The sequence below is a fragment of the Coffea arabica genome, chromosome 10c (genome assembly GCF_036785885.1).
Source record: "Coffea arabica cultivar ET-39 chromosome 10c, Coffea Arabica ET-39 HiFi, whole genome shotgun sequence".
Classification (NCBI taxonomy): Eukaryota; Viridiplantae; Streptophyta; class Magnoliopsida; order Gentianales; family Rubiaceae; genus Coffea; species Coffea arabica.
In genome coordinates this window covers 11495772-11512572 of record NC_092329.1, presented here as the reverse complement: position 1 = coordinate 11512572, position 16801 = coordinate 11495772, and the positions used below count along the sequence as shown (strand labels likewise).

The 16801-nt window shown below is 35.0% G+C and overlaps 2 protein-coding genes and 1 pseudogene across 4 annotated transcripts; 1 reads left to right on the top strand and 2 right to left on the bottom strand.

The window, feature by feature from the left end:
• Positions 1–2181: 2181 nt before the first annotated feature.
• Positions 2182–4864, bottom strand: LOC113713659 (ubiquitin-like protein ATG12). 2 transcript variants are annotated; one of them, XM_072069798.1, is made up of 6 exons: positions 4745–4838; positions 4576–4634; positions 3537–3605; positions 3384–3446; positions 2819–2923; positions 2182–2552 (listed from the first exon to the last, which is right to left on the bottom strand). In XM_072069798.1, the coding sequence occupies exons 1-5, from the start codon at positions 4764–4766 to the stop codon at positions 2864–2866; spliced, it is 273 nt and encodes a 90-aa protein (XP_071925899.1). In that variant the 5' UTR covers positions 4767–4838; the 3' UTR covers positions 2182–2552; positions 2819–2863. The 2 variants fall into 2 exon arrangements, with proteins under 2 accessions (XP_071925899.1, XP_071925898.1); XM_072069797.1 differs by lacking the exon at positions 2182–2552 and having other exon boundaries at positions 2826–3446; positions 4745–4864.
• A 727-nt stretch (positions 4865–5591) lies between these two features.
• LOC113713898 (uncharacterized) lies at positions 5592–13074 on the top strand. 2 transcript variants are annotated; one of them, XM_072069313.1, is made up of 8 exons: positions 5592–5906; positions 6160–6228; positions 6643–6750; positions 6830–6904; positions 7607–7741; positions 10373–10514; positions 11254–11679; positions 12755–13074. In XM_072069313.1, exons 1-7 carry the CDS (start codon positions 5700–5702, stop codon positions 11403–11405), a joined length of 888 nt encoding a protein of 295 aa, XP_071925414.1. In that variant the 5' UTR covers positions 5592–5699; the 3' UTR covers positions 11406–11679; positions 12755–13074. The 2 variants fall into 2 exon arrangements, with proteins under 2 accessions (XP_071925414.1, XP_071925413.1); XM_072069312.1 differs by having other exon boundaries at positions 6631–6750.
• A 646-nt stretch (positions 13075–13720) lies between these two features.
• Positions 13721–16153, bottom strand: LOC113713897 (sugar transport protein MST6-like; annotated as a pseudogene).
• Between the last annotated feature and the right edge of the window lie 648 nt (positions 16154–16801).

Here is a 16801-nt window from a genome sequence, read left to right as displayed (position 1 = left end):
GCCAATTCCTTTGAGGTTTCATAATTCATTCCCTCTGAGTGATACTTTGAATCATTCAACAAGCTAATCATCAAATCACTTGCAGCCTTGGACTAGTTCTAAGTTTTATTTGTGACTTCTGCATTTTTTACCTAAACTGCTTTTGGTCTAATTCTTAAAACAGATTATTATTTTTTGGAAGTGGTGCTTTTATTATAAAGAGAGTTTTGAGCATAATGAACTAAAATGCCACATAATGGTTATACTTAAATAGGATTAAACTAATTGTCAAAACATTTTTGCATATTTTGTTAATTTTTGTATTACTCATTACCAATATGGGAATCCTTGTTTTGGATTAAGGTTTTCGTCTAAAAATTTTAAGGATTTTTTCTAATAGAATTTTCAATCACCATTTTATTTCACATACATCATATTTCAAAAACGTGTCATAGTATGATTTTTTTTTAAAAAAAAATTCCCAAAAAAGTGTAATCCAAACGACTTTCACTTATGGTAGTAAAGTATGGTTAAAACCAGGACGTAGTGTGATACATAGACACAGTAACAATATATAGAACTGTCAAGCTATTCTCATTGCATACCGAGGGATGGCATGGTCCTGGAAAGCCAGACTCTTCCTGGCACTGGTAGAATCATCGTTAGCTTAAATGCTCGCCTTCTATTTGTGGGGAGCATGCCAAAGAGAGGAGAAAGGGCTCCAAGACCAAGCACTCATGACTCCAGGATTCATTCGCGTTTGGCATGTAAGATCTTTGGGTCGTCAAAGAATAGGGCCGTGGGAGCCCTTGTTAGGAAAAAGAGCTTTCGGTTTCGGCAGAGTTCTTTCTCTTCTCTTTCCTTCCCTTCCCCTCATCAAGGACCGCACACGAGATGACGAGATGAATCGAATCGAAGTTTTACCTAATCGAGTTAAATCTCGACTAAATTTTATCAAACTCATACTCGACGAACTCTCATTGTAAAGTTCAAATTCGAAATCGACTTCAAATTCAAGCAAAATTGAGCTCGAGTTCGAGATTAAAAAAATAAAAATTTATTTATTTATTTTTTAAAAAATGAATAAAATAGAAATATTTCTTAACAAATAATAAAATATTATGAATATATATATATATATATATATATATATATATATATATATATATATATATAATTTCACTATGAAAAAAAAATATCTTTAAACTTGAGTTCGAATTCGAGCTCGACTTAATCAACTCGATTTCAGTGTTAATTAAACTCGAGTCAAATTTTGACTTGAGCTGTTGCTGGTGATCGGCTAGACTCGTATGCAACTCTACCCTCGCCGCTTCTTTAATTCCGCTTTGCTAGGAAAATTTGGGAAAAAAAATGATTTATGGCAAATTTTGTTTTGAACTCCAGTGCATTCCATAACGTAAATCTAGTTCACTTCATTCTATAACGTAAATCTAGTACCAAGTGAACGTAATAGCGAGTAGGGCTACAAACGAATCGAGCCGGCTCGCGAGCGGCTCGAGTCAAGCTCAAGTCGAGCTCGAGCCGGCTCGAGTCAAACTCGAGCTCGAGCTCGAACTCAAAATATTAAGCTCGTTAACTCGCTAGCCGGCTCGTGAGTTTGAATATATATATATATATATTTTTTATTTTTTATTTAATAATAAAATTACATATATTATATATATATTTTTTATTTTCATAGTGAAATTACGTATATATCCTTAATATTTTATTATTTATTCAGAAAAAAATATTATTTATTTATTTTTTTAAAAATAAATAATTATTTTTTATTTTTTTCGAGCTCGAGCTCGGCTCGACTTGATTCAAGTCGAGCTCGAGCTCGAAAATTGCCAGCTCGTCGAGTTCGAGCTCGGTAAAATTTAGTCGAGGCTCGACTCGGCTCGATTAGCTCAAAACTCGACTCGGCTCGGCTCGTTTGCAGCCCTAGTAGCGAGGAAAAGGTAAAGGATAATATTAATGGCTTTTGTTGAGGCATGCTCTGTTCGGAGGATTTTTGCCATCCATGTCCAGAATCAGACTACAGTTCAGAAGAGCCATCTGGAGATGCAAAACCATATTTGGCTTTTGAAGTTTCTGAGTGCTCCACAATGGTCATGCAGGACGGTTCATATATTCTTTTGTATACAGTTGTACCTGTCATTCCTTCATGGTCCCTAGTGGATTTCTTGCAGCAGATACTTGCCATATGAAGCGGATCAACTTATCAACTAATGGTACAGGTCAACATTGGTGCATTAGACATTGGACAGAATTTTCAAAACATAAAGATCAGGTCATATAGCATAATTTACACCAAAGAATAACCAATCAGCTAGTAATGTAGCTGATCTAACCAATCACATCAATAAGAAGCTGCCTTGATCATTGAAAAATCAGGTTGAAGCATGAAGATGTATTCTGCTTGCTGTTGACATGACATAACATGCTAAGGATCAATTAGTAGATGAAATTGTTTCACTCTTGTGAGTACCAGTTCAAACCATTCCACAAGTGACAACAGTGTCCAAAATTACTCCTGCTTCAAGTCGGAGAATCATAGGTATACAACTCTGCAAAATACAACCGAAAACTTTCGGTGAATCTCATTTTGCATTCCTTTCAAATCTTCTGAAAATATTAATAAACTAACAAGCTAAGATAATCATTTAAGGAGACTTCAACAATATGAACATCTTGTTTGCTTTAAAAATTGTTAAAGCAAAAGCGTCTATGCATCATATGCACCAAATGAGCTAATCCACCAAGGGTACCATGGAAAATAGAGGTAGGGCACTAAGTATAAGAAATCTACCTCATAAAATTCAGAATCACATACCTTTCAATTGGGTATAGCCATACAATGTCAATTAATAGATGATGGTTAACCCCATGCCATAGAGCAAGCATAATTCACCACCAGTTTACCATCAATACCGAAATTCTGCAAAATCACAATTCAAGCAACAAACTAAACATTAAAAACAACAGCATATGTACATTCAAACAGAAGAAGAGGTTATTGAACCATGTCTTCAGTTTGATAAAATGACTGTAAAATTGGTTTGAACACCACTGCACTCATAAACAACTTAGTCAACAATATCGTCGATAAGAAGATTCTTGTGTTTTCATATTGCATCTCCTTGATATCCTCAAATGCTCATCCAAAACCCACATAAAGAACTTGCAGAAGCCTAAAACTAAAAGAGCTGAGAAAACACATATTTGGGGCACAAAATATTGATGGAAATGAATACAACTCACTCCAACAGGGTATGACTGTGAGAAATTACCTCAACTCATAGAAGGTTTATCCTTGCAAGCATTTCGGTTAAGATAAAACAGAGATAAATAGTTCCAAAGGGATCATATAACATTACAACAGAGTTGAAGCAACTTACGTTGTACAAGTCAGTTATCAACTCCTCTGGATTAGGTGAAAAGGCACTGTTGACATAAACAAACTAGGGAAACAAAACATGATAGTCACTCAACATGACCCTGTCTTACCAAACGCACATGTCTAAAAACAGCTCAAAGAAAGAACCAATTACCAATGTGTCTCTGTGAAGCTGGCGGCGCAAAAAATCAATTACTTTGACAAATTTGTCTGACCCATCAATCTGCATATGAAATGCACTACTTTAGGTTTTATCATATGAATGAGAAGCAAAATATTCACTAAATGCTTTTCCAATATACACCATTGAAGCCATATGACAATGCTCATGAGTATTTCAAACTCCAAAAGTACCACAATAGCATAAGCAAATAGATATTTATTACATAACAGATGCCCTTTTTTCTATATTGATCCTATGAAAATTACAAGAGAATGAAACAACCAAAATTCTACAACCTTGTCTTCCATAACCTTATTCTTAACAATCTGTCATAATCTAAACTTATAGACTTGTGCCACCATAAAGGGCAAAAAATACTATTTTCCAAGGCATAAACTAAAATTATACAAATTCTACACAGTATGCCTTCGTCAATCACCAACTTCACGGAAAAATTTACAGCGGCAATAATCAAAAGAAAACAGAGCAAACAAAGATTGGATAAAATTAAGATAGAGAGCTCTTAGATTTAACAAAAAGAGGGGGGGGGGGAGGCAAGAGGAGAGAAAACTCTGCAAATTTCATGAATAATATCTCAGCCGAAGACCTTGTACGCTATTTAACAAACGGCACCGCTTTTAGCCCCAGAAAAATAGCCAATTTCATCAACTACACTGAATTATACAGGTTGATCACCATTAAAATAAAATCTTACTCAAGAATTTAGCCTTCAAGTCAAAACACCATATAAAGTAGAATCAAAAGTATAAAATTTCAACGCCATAAACTGATCTGAAACTACGGTATAATTATAAGCCAAATCCTCAGTCCCTCCCAACAAAGCAGAGATCAAGAAACAACGATTTTTTCAAAAATTCCAACTTTGACTAAATAATCTTCCCCGACGTAAGAAGCAATGAGTAAAGTACGCAATAACCATGAAAATAAATACATGAAAGATCAAAAAAGGGTCTTCAAAACTCCAATTTAAATTAGATTTAAATACTAACACAGTTAAGTATGAGAAAACCTTGAATTTGGCCTGTTTGAGAATCGGGGCGTCCCCAGTAGCTCGAAGATGAACCACAACTGCATCATAATCATCAAAATTTTAACAACACTTGATCTATGTATTACTGTTTAGCAGAAATTAAGAACTTTAGAAAACTAAAATAATCGAAAACATCTATACCGCTGACCTTTACGATGTTCGGAAGCCATGATGGATTTCTTTTCTTTAACTCGTACGTGAAAGAAAGAGAGAAATAAAGACCAGGGATAATTTCAGAAACCTCCCCTCAGGTTTCTGACTGTTTCATTTCTCTACCCTGAGGTTCTAAAGGTATCACTAACTTCCCCTCAAACCAATTTTCTTATAACAATTTAGTCCAATTCAAAACAAGCAACAATAAAAAAATAATTTAAGATGCGAAAAGATTTATAGGTCTGTTTGGATTGTGAGTTATTTGGGATTATTTGAGATATTTTTACTGTAGCACTTTTTGTGATGTGATGTATGTGAGATAAAAAGATATTGGAAAGATAAAAAGGTGTATTGGAAATTATAAAGATGATGTAAGCAAATAAAATTGGGAAAATACGAAGCAATCCAAACAAACCCATATATATGCCAAAAGTGCCATTCAACTATTATATTATTAGATTAAATATTTGATCTAACTTGTTAATTTACGTACGAGGCCATTATTATACATGATTACTAAAATATGTCCATTATTCATAACAAAAAAATTAACAACGTCCAAAATTTAACAAAAACATTTTTTTTCATACTTTAAGATTCTTGGTACCACCACAATTATAAGAAAAATTAACTCAATTCTATCCCCAAATTTATTATTAGATTATTGGATGATTTAATTTAGATTAAAAGTTGGATTCATGGATGTAATAATTTCGATTTTTAAATATTAAGAATGAATTTATTTTATTTTAAAATTAAGCAATGAAAATAAAATATTTTTACAAAATATAAGCGATAAAACAAGTCTTTTTTCCAAATGTATATATACACCACGAATGCGTCTGCTTAAGAATCACCCAAAAAAAAAAAAGGAAACGGATAACGGTTCTGGGAAATGAAAACTCAAAATCAAAACGTCAAATAGCAGAAGTACAGTTAGAAGCAAAGCTATGAATCTTAGCACCAGCGCCCCCACCTTTTTACGGCAACCTCACATAGTCCGCCATCGCTACTCTTCTTCTTCTTCTTCTTACTTCGGCTTCAGTAAAAGGGAGAACTACAAACGGTGTCGCTTCATAGCCCTTGCTTCTTTTTCCTCTTCTTCATACTCGTTGCCGGAGCTGGAACTCCCGCTTCTTCCCTTTCCCAAGGACCAAGTAATTTACCTATCCATTTATTTTGCCTTTTTTTTTTTCAAGTACTAATGCTGCTTCTTTTTCCTCAAATTACAGAGTGTTTTATGAGTTTCAATTTCTTTTTTGCTTGATTTAATTTTTCTGTGAAATTTTGGTTTTACTTGAGTGATTTTGATTTGCTACATGAGATTAGAAGGAAAGATCGAGCTGTCTTGATTTTTTTTTATTGAAGTAAGAGCTTTTAATAGGTTTGTTTTGGGTAATTATTGTACAGGTACTTGTTCCATCTGAGGCTAAGAAGCTTCATTTGCATGAAGCTGGATATCTAGCTCTACTGGAGGAGGTAATCACATTTCATCTCTCTAGTTTTTTTTTTTCTTTTCTTTTCTGGATTAAGGCTATGCCATCAGTGGTGTGTTGGATAAGGATTTTGTGAGGATTTATTTTCTACTTGCATCATGAGAAAGTTATGGAGCTTCTGTTTTTTGCTTGCAGCGTTGATAATTGTAACTTTTAGAAATAGTTTTGGTTTGATAAATTGGGAAGTTTCAGTTTTGAGAGTATTGATGTCATAGGAATTGAGGCTGCTTTCTTGCTCCCCTGTATGCGTTGAATCGTGCAATCTTCTTTCCAATATCTTCTGACCTGCTCAATCGACCCGAGTTTTCATGGTCACTAAGGTTGCTGATGTAAGCAACATAATACCAGAATTTTGTTGACCAAATTCTTGCTAACTTGTATGCAGTCCTTGTTTCAGAACAAAAGCTTGTTTGTGCATTTCGTGTTGGATCCCATTGCTGTTAATGAGACACTGAGAGAAGCATCATTTGCAGCTCGGTATGGTTGCTTGGTCTCCATTGAGAAAGTAAGCCTCCATCTCTATTTGACATAGAAAAGTAAGTTCATTAATGTGCATTCTAACAAATTTTTTCCATTCCGTGCAGGTTGAGCAGCTGGATGTTGGTGCTTTAGTGTTCATAAGGGGCATAGGTCGTGTCAAGATTGTAAAATTTGCACAGGTAGTGATGATATGTGGAGCTTTTTACTGTTGATTGTGAGCTTGTATAGTTTCACTAGTTACTGATCCTTGTAATTTGTTTCATGTTTTAGTTGTCTGGTTGTCATATACTGAGTAAATCATTTCACCTTGCTTTGGTTTGTAAAACCTACAAGTCTAGCCTCATTTTGTCTCATATAAAACGGATTCAATTATGGCTTCTGGCTTTACAGAGCTCTATTGCATCCTTTGTTGCCCCTAAGTTTTAAGACTGGCTTTAAATTGAGTATATAAGAGAATGACATAGTTTTCTTTTTCTGTTTTGTCCAACTTATTGTACCTTAGGACCCTGATTTAGAGCACTCGTACTGGTTTCATCATCTTATTATTTGTCTAGAGCCTTGATCCATTTTTGCATGGCTGGCAGCACCAATACAATCTTATTTATCTAAATTGTCATAGCATATCAGAGCAAGATGCTTGATTTTTTTTTTCTTTTGCACTATGACTTTTTCTTCAATTAAAATGTTGGGCTTCCTGCATCCTGTCTTTTCCTGCCTTATTTCATGGTAACTGTGTTATGTTCTTCTTTCTCACTTTTGAGTTTCATGCTGTCTATATATACCTCTTTTTGGCTGGATTATCAAACTATTGTGAAACCATTGACAAGTAGATATTTGTTGTCATTGATATCCAGGCACATCTTACTTGAAATAAATTGCAGGAAGAACCTTTTTTGCGCGGTGCTGTTGTACCAGTAAAGGATCGCATACTCCATGAAGCCACAGAGTTAAATCCAAAAGTACTTCAACTGAAAGAAGCTATTCAAAATTTGAATAGCTTGGAGATAAAATTGAAGGTGCTTTGATTCTGCTATCTATTTATTTGATTGTTTAATATGTAGTTGGCTTTTCCTTTGAATAGATGGTGCATATGGTACTGCTGCATGGTCGTTTACTGCATTGACTTAAAAGTGAAAACAAGAAATGATAGAACTGAAAGTAAGTTCTCTGGATTGATATGCTTGGATTCATCTAAAATTCTATTTGTTCTGGTTTTGCTGATGCTTAGGAAAGATACAAGGGATAATATCAGAAACCTCCCTTGAGGTTTCTCTTAATATCACTTGGCACCCCTGAGGTTTTAGAAATATCACTTACCTCCCCTAATAATTGTAAAACGACTATATTAACCCTCACTTGACACATAATTCACAACATATCAAATAAATGAAGCTCAAAAATTTAAAAAAAAAAAAAAGAAATGGAAGTCACATTCTTCTTTTTTCCTTTTCTCCATCATTCTCTCTTACTCATAGTTTTTGGATGACTATGCAATATTTTATTGTAAATTATAATAAATTAAATTTTGTTTATCTTTTACTTTTTGTGATTGTGATAAAGTGGGGTATGATTTATGTGCTTATTTTGGGTTGATTTTTATAATGATTGGTATGGTTTAATGGTTTGAGTAAAGGGCTGAGAAGATGTTGTCAAAAAATGTAAATTTATAGGAAATCGGTTTTGAGCATATAGAATTAAATTAATGCAAGTGTATTTCTTTTCAAATATTATTTTTATTTTTCAAATTTATATTTTTATGGGGTATAGAATTGTGATGTAGTGGTACTACAAGAGATTGCTTTTGAGGTGATGGTTTTCTTGAAGTGAACAAAGTGGTTTAGGAACATTTTTATTTAGCAAGTGAAAGGGTAGTTTAGGGTTTTTAAAAATTTTGTTATACAAATAACAAAATTAAGGGAGGTAAGTGATATTTTTAAAACTTTAGGGGTGCCAGGTGATATTAAGGGAAACCTCAGGGGAGGTTTCTGATATTATCCCAAGATATAAATAACCTTTGGCTTGCGTACATCTTTGTCTTCAAGGCAAGATGTAAATAATTTTCATGTGCTTTTATTTTATCTACAAGGTTTCCTAGTTGTTTTTTAATATTTTTATTTTCTATTAACTTTGATTCATTACTAAGCAATAAATTATCTCCTACAAAGTCAGATATCTGTTATGCAGTTCAATTACTGGTATTGCAATGTTTAATGATATCGTACTGTTAATCTTTCATAAATTCACAGCCGGTCATGGATAAACACTAATTGACTACATATGGAAAGGAAGCTTTGGTTGCTTAAGCTCAGCTGATTCCAGCCCTTTTAACTCTAAAAGCTTTTTAGGGGCATTTTCATTTGCTTGTGATGTTACTACTGCTTTGAGTGTTTGGAGATGAAAAAGCTGATTCTAGGAATCAGCCCTCAAAACACATTGCAAAGCAACAGTTTCCAAATTTTTTAGCACAAAATTGTGCTTCCACTTCTTCAACAGGTTCTTAAAGAATCATGGTCATCTCAAGCACATATGGAAAGGATGAAGCACGAGAATAGGTCATATGATGAATAGAAATATATATTGTACTTTGCTAAGCTGTACAATTTATACATGGCATGAAAGATCAATTAGATTGGCCGCATGAAGCTTATTTCATGTGATTTTAGCTTTATCCTCTTGTTGATTTGTTTTTGCACTACATTGCACATCTTGGCAGGTGGTATAGTTAGCTTAACATAACTACTAGATATATTTGGTTTACTTTATTGACAGGTCCTGTGACTACAGCTTGTTTAGTTGAATATTTTCTCACAAAAATTAGTCCAAAAACTGATGCATATGTCCCCAAATATGAATCAAGAATTTGATAGGCAATTTCAATTTTTATATTCAGTTGGAATTGGCTCCATAGCTCGTATGATGCCAAATATTTACAGTGCTGGCTTTTAAATAATTTTTGGGTCAAATGCAATTTACCATACTTTAAAAGAGGTTTACAAGGATGAGTTGTGAATTCTTCGACTAAGGCAGGCAAGGGCTTCATGGCGTGTGGAAAACATATGAACCCAGCCACAATTTCTGAACCATGAAGAACCTCTCTAAAGGTCTTCTAGGCCCCAGTCTTAACTTTTTCAAATCAAACAGACCAATTTGAGCCTAGTCAATAATCAACTGCTGCTGTCTTTTATCCTTTTTGACTAATATAAAACCAGTTTTGAGGCTTACGGTATAGTCCCATGATAGATGCCTGGAACCATAGAGGTCCGCTTAACACGTACTCACAGCAAGAAGGGATCAATTATAGAAAGAGAATCCACTTACTATTTTGTGTGGGGATTTAAAATGAAAACTGTTGTGTGCTTTTTACTGCAGAACAAAAATTTTCCTGATATAAAATTTACTCTTGGTTTCACATTCCTGAGCCTCAAGCATAGCTTTGAACAGCTAGGAGTTTGAAGATTGTTTTACTGTGCATGATAAATGATGTATTCTTTTTCCTCACGATTATTACTTTTAACATTTTGAGGCGTAATTAAGAAGGTAGAAGGTACATCCATCCAGACGAAATTGCTAATGTGGGATATATAGTTATATTAGGAATCTCAAGCCATGATGTGAGTCCCTCATTCTGTTGAGCTTCTGCATCGTAGGCTCCTGAGGAGGCCTTGTTGCAGACTCAGACAGCAAACTCTTTAAACTGGGCTGAAAAGGCACCAGGGTTAGATTGTGATGAAAGTTTTGTTCCCTCCCTCACTGAGCGCATTTCTTTTGCTGCTTATCAACCTGTTTCAGGTATAATGCCACTTGTTCATGCTTTTCGATATGGTAATTTTAAGCGTTGCATTTTAAATAATGACATGTTTGAACTCACAAGTTAAGTTGATGCCCATGGGCACTAGTTAAAAGCTGCTGGGACCTTTCAATTGATACTTTTTGCTTGTGTAAATTAATCTGCCTGGTTTCTGATAACTTTGTCTAGATTACTTTAATCTTAATAAGTTGAGTTAGCACTGTGTATCATTGGTTGTGACTTGAGGTCTTGTTTTTTAGCAACATTTTGATCATGTGTCCGCTAGCATGATAAAAAGAACTGCTTTATATCCAATTTGTTGCGAATAAGAAATACAACAGGTGCACAAGTGACTTTTCACTTCAGATAAATATCTTGCTTCAGATTCTCTGCCAGATATCAAACTCATCAACATAATGTTAGTAACTCATCAAAGTGCAGAGAAGAAGTTACCTTTACTGTAGAACTGAGTGTAGGATTGTCATCAGATTGTTCACATTGCAACTGTTCTCTGCTAGAAAGGTTTTAAGTTTTCTCCGTAGTGGAGATTTTACTTAGAAATTCTTTTTCTGTTCATGTGGAGTAACTCTAGATAATACATATTGCAAAATGCTAATCTATTTGTATAACAATGCCATCAAAACTTACTGAAGGTGCATTATTTGTTTGTTATGTGTGGATACGGCTAATGAAGTGAAAAGATTTGCAGCTCAATGTTGTAAATTTTGTTTATAATTGTAGGATCAATGCAGTCAGAATTGACAAAATTGCAGGAAGAGAAGTTAAAAGCTATGGACGGCAAAGATACCCTGGAAAGATTAAGGAACTCTCTGGAATTTGTTAATAACAATATTTCTGTGGTTGCTGCCAAACTCGCTCTTCAATCCTTATAGGGGCAGTGAGCAGGAAGTGACGAAATTCTCACTTTATGGATTGTTTGAGAAAAACAATCAAGATTCTTAGATATTGTGTAAATTGGTTTGGCATGTGAAATGACATGGTTTCAAGTCATTCTAGTGGGTACTGAAACCTAGTCGCTAAAGGCAGTTCCTGGGATATTGTAAAAAAGCAGGAAATGGACCGTGTCATCCTGTAGCTGCAACAGAAGTGGGATAACAATATGCAGCGACTTCAACTGCAGATCCAAGATCTTGAGCTTTTGACATGGTAAGTCTGGACACTCATTAGCTCTGACTTAATGGAATAGTTAATCAATCATGTGTTGCAAGAATCATTAAAAGTAATTAACATCAAAATCATTTTTGTTGCATAACGATTGCATTGGTTAATTTGTTATTTTGATTGTTTGTTGCATCAGTCAATCCTTTTGTGAACAATTCTTGTCAAGTGTTTTTGGCTTTTCTGCTTTAGTTTAAGCTCCTTAGAGAATGAGCTATAAATTTTGCTGCCATCTGAGTTTAGCAAATAAGAAGTATTTGTAGATGATTTATTTGCCATTCTTTTGTGAACAACTCTTGTCAAGTGTTTTTGGCTTTTCCACTTTAGACATGTTTAGGCTCCTTAGAAAATGAGCTACACAATTTGCTGCCATCTGAGCATGGCAAATGAGAAGTATTTGTTGATGATTTATTTGCCACTGTGATTTGTTAGGCAAAAATCTATACCATGGTGAGATAAAGACCCCACAGTTGTACTTTGTGCAAATTTGCCTACACTCACCTTATAGTATTCTGCATACTTTAATATAGTATATCGAGAATTTCATCATCACATTTGAGCTGAAAAACTTTTCTTTCTTAGATTGCTTGTAACTAAGAATTCATGGAATAAGACTTGGAAAAAACCTGGTTTCATACCAAAAGGCCTAAAAATTTGTAGGAAAGGGTAAACCTTGGTGTTTCAACTAATTAAATACTATGAAGTCGAGTCGTATCTGTATGCTTTCACAGTAGCATGATCTTTCCCATTTGAATTTACAAGCATGAAAATATGCTGCTTGGTCATTACACATTGCTGAGAAAGTAAACGTTCATGTTCAAACTAGTTGGAGTCATGTTTTCAGCAATCTCGTGTTTCTTTTGCTAGCATTCAGGTTTGGCTACTCTGTTTCGTATATCAGAAGCATTTTTTGGTTGTGATACGCTATCCCTGACCTAGGAGCTAGGGGTACTTTGTATTCCACTATTGTTTCTTCTAAAACTGGAATAATTCCATGGTGATAGCAATCATTTTGACAGAATTGGATACTTTCCTTTCTTCTTCTTTCTTTCTTTCTTTTCAGGTCGTGGTACATAACTTCTACAGAAGCAATTAATAAACCTCAATGAACTTCGTACAAGGATGCTAAAATGTTAAATTTGTTGGATTACCTTGCTCTTTTCGTTTATCAGAACTTTGCTTGAAGTGTTCTCCATGCTCGGCTAGAGGTTATTGGAGAATCCTGCATTCAAGTTGCTCCTTTTGTACTTCATCAGCGATGTTGTTGTTTGGATATAATTGCCAGATGTTTAGTCTTTGATTCTTGGAATCCTCGTTTCTATCATGGACTAACAGAAAACTGAAGCAAAATTTGTAGTAAATTTACCATTTGAGCTTTGGATATTGGAGTTTATTGCCTTCAGTCAGTCTTAAGGATTTGCCTCTTTTGACTTCAGAGATGCGGTGCTACATTCAGTCCTGCAAGGAATTCAAGTCATTCCTTCGCTAGGATTCTCGAGAGAATTGCAATTATAGTAAATGACAAGCCAATATTTTTCAAATGTTTTTTTTTTCTTTTTAATGTAAGTAGGAGTGCTCGAATCCAGATCTCTAACTTCCTCCCGGAACCATCCAATCCATCCCTCGCTCAATACTTTTCTAATATTGATCCTTCATGTGAAATCAATCACAACCTTGTTCTTTAGCTTGGAACCCCAAAAAAAAAAAAAAAAATTAAAAGGTTACATCAATTACTAGTCAATTGTTCTTGAGGATGTAGATTTTTTTTCTTTTTTTTTGTTCGTAAGATATAAATCGTTTATTGATCCCGTTCTCATGTCAAAATAGTCACAATTTTTGAAAAAAAAAAATTATGTATGTAATATAAACACAAGAAATGAGTAACATTTAAAGAATCCCAGACTTTTAATGTTACCAAAGACAATAAACTAAGACTGGTGCCTCTTAAAACCAAAAAGGAGTGGAAACAAATTCCTTGATCGAACTAACCATAAATAAGAACCAATGGTATGAACTGGTATAAAGCACCCTACGGCAGCAAAGGGCCAGCAAACCTTCCCCAGAACCAGTGCTTTTTCTAGACTTGGGACATTTCTTCAATTGGTATCTCGTTGGTTTCAGGCAAGAAAAAGTAGACAAATACAGTCATTACTATCTCCCAAGCTCCAAAGAAGATGAACAAATAATACTTCATGGTACATAGCATCTTGAGAAAGACCTTTGCCACCAAAAATGTGAAGAGCATGTTTACTGCGACGGTGATGCTCTGTGCTGCAGGCCTGATCTCGTGTGAAAAATCTCACTTGGAACCAGCCATCCTAGAGGACCCCAAGAACATGCAAAAGCAGAGACGAAACAACATATGCTATGGCAAAACCGTTTGGCAATTGATCCACTAGTCCTGACCACCCAAATTCAATCCCAATTAAAAGTAAATTTTGTATATATAAACAGTATATATGCTATTATGGTTGGATATACGACACATAATAAATAACGTTTCCAGTGAATTCCTAAAAAAACACACCAATCCATTCATTACTGTCTATCACCTCTAGGGCAAACTGACCTAAACCAACCATATGCAACTGCATTTGCTTCTCTCTCCTAACCTAAAGTTTGCACCCTTGAATTTGTTTAAGAAGAATTGTATATACTAGTGCTTAAATGCTTGATTTTTTTTTGTTGCTTTTTTTTTTTGGTGGGGGGGGAGGGAGGGAGCTATAGCAAGAATATCAACTTGTAATTTAGAAACATGCAAGGAGGGTACATATGTGGATGGTTACCTGAAATGCAATCATGACAAGACCTCCCCAAAGAAATAGAGGCCTTCGACCCCATTTATCTGTGCCATAGACAGAGATGAAGGTGGCCAAGACATTAACACCACCAGCAATGAGGGCTGACATTAGAGAGGCAGTGCCCCCAAATCCAAGAGTTTTGAAAAGCACAGGAGCATGGAACATCACCACATTGATGCCTGTGAATTGTTGAAAGAGTGGAATCAAGACAGACACGCAAAGCTGAGGCCGATAGTGCTTTTTCCTAAGGTCTCTCCATGGGTGCTTCACCTTTTTTGATTCCGCACAAGCCTCCAATATATCTTTGTATTCAAGATCAACGTTCTCTACTCCACGGATTTTCTTGAGCAATAATTTGGCATCATCTACCTTGCCCCTGTCTACTTGGGAGCTGGGAGTATCAGGGAGAAAAATGGCTAAAGCTCCCATCACAATTGCAGGAACTGCAGCTCCCCCTAGGCTGTACCTCCATCCATTATGGGGCAAATATTTGCCAGTGAAATAGTTGACAATGTTGGCAGCAAATATTCCGATTGTGATGAACAACTGGAAACAAACATTAATCTTCCACGATATTTGTATGGTGTTATCTCTGATAAATTGGCACTGACTGCAAGTGACAAATATCATATATATTAGCGTGAAGGAAAAAATTACTCCTATACTCATGCTGGTGTATTTGGTTCTTGAAAAAAAAAACATATCTTTTTTTTGACATGTTGGACCATATTGAGAATTATTACTATACAAAAACTTGATATGCCCAAGGAACATAAGAGTTCATAAACATTTTTTTAATACATTACTGTGTAAAAAAGTTAGAAACTTTTCAACAGATAACGTAGGAAACAAGTTTCAATAGTTTTCAACAGATAACGTAATACGTTGCTAATTTACCTGATTGGCAAAACCAACGCCAATGCCCAAAAGAATGCAACCCAAAATCAGCATAATAACGCGGACAGCAAAAGCATTCAAGAATGCACCAGCCAAGAAAACAATAGCACCAGCCAAGATGGTTGGTTTCCTCCCAAACTTCTTGCTCAACCATGAAGCAAAGAAGGATGATACCAAAGCAGCCAAGTATAGGGAAGATGTGAAGAGGGTCAAGAGCTCACTGTCAAATTTGCAATACTGATTTGTCGAATGATGATCAAGCGCCTCCTTTCTACAAACTGATGGGAAAAAGTTTTCCAAGGATGGACCCATTGAAGTCACCCCACCTGCAATTTTTTATCATATAAACTAATTTCACTTCCAAAAAAAAAAAATAGTAGTAATACATATTATTCACATTCAAAAAGGAAAAAACAAGTCGTGGTTACAAACCGGGTATCAGAATATATTAAAAAAGTAGAGGTATTTTGTAACTTCTGATTTTAACTTCTTTTAACTTGTGAAAATCTAAGAGTTGAAAGAATTGTTCCTGACGACATCACATAACAGATTTTCTCAACAACTTAAGATAGATTTAAAAAATCAGTGGAGACAGGCCTAGGGTAAAGAATGCAAGAAAGTTACCAGAGATTCCAATATCATACCCAAAGATCAAACCGCCCATGGCGGCGGCAATAGCAGTGAAGATCACATAATTGGGTTACTTTTCCGGGATATTCAGTCTCACCACCACCTTTGTTAACACCGGTAAAGCCCCCGGCCATTGTTGCTATAGCATGTGATGTGGACTGCCAAGAAAGTATGACAGATGAGAAAGAGATGACGAACATGCAAAAATAATACTAATAAGGAACGTATGGATATAATATGTGAACCACAGGCCAATTTATCGAGGTTGTTTATTGGGTGCGTTCTGGATAGAATTTTACTTTCAAACTTTATCCGTAACGAAAAAGGAAATCCTTTAGTTACTTAACTCGAATACAATTCAAGTTTTGGTTCCTCTTGATTGACGTCTACGTACTATGGTTGTTTCTGTTTCGCATGCATGCATGCAGAGACAGCTCTCAATTGAGGATTGGGAAAATATTATCCGTTAGGAAATTAGCTTAATTTTGTTTTTCATTTGGGTAGGTTCCTAAGTTCTTTTATTTTATGTAAAAATAACTAGTTGGTTCTTTTATTTTATGCGAAAATAACTAGTTTCCTTATTTATTTAGTTACTTATACTAGCCCATGAATTTCCTAATTTCTTATTATATATATGAGTTTAGGAATTAGAAGTATTTCCTATTTTACATAAGCTTAGAAATTAGTAGTTATCTCCTGTTATTACTCATGGTGGTGTGAGCGCTTCAAATCCTATCTATCCCATGTTTATACAGCTGTTACGTGTATTGATGCATTGATAA

Bases quoted from the DNA above. Each gene is read 5' to 3' on its own strand.
- LOC113713659 (XM_072069797.1), bottom strand. From the start codon at position 4,766: ATGGCTTCCGAACATCGTAAAG. The intron at 4,635-4,744 runs GTCAGCGGTATA...ATTATGATGCAG, and splicing joins GGCTTCCGAACATCGTAAAG to TTGTGGTTCATCTTCGAGCT. The intron at 3,606-4,575 runs GTTTTCTCATAC...TTTCATATGCAG, and splicing joins TCAAACAGGCCAAATTCAAG to ATTGATGGGTCAGACAAATT.
- LOC113713898 (XM_072069312.1), top strand. From the start codon at position 5,700: ATGAATCTTAGCACCAGCGCCCCCACCTTTTTACGGCAACCTCACATA. The intron at 6,229-6,630 runs GTAATCACATTT...ACTTGTATGCAG, and splicing joins ATCTAGCTCTACTGGAGGAG to TCCTTGTTTCAGAACAAAAG. The intron at 10,515-11,253 runs GTATAATGCCAC...TTATAATTGTAG, and splicing joins TGCTTATCAACCTGTTTCAG to GATCAATGCAGTCAGAATTG.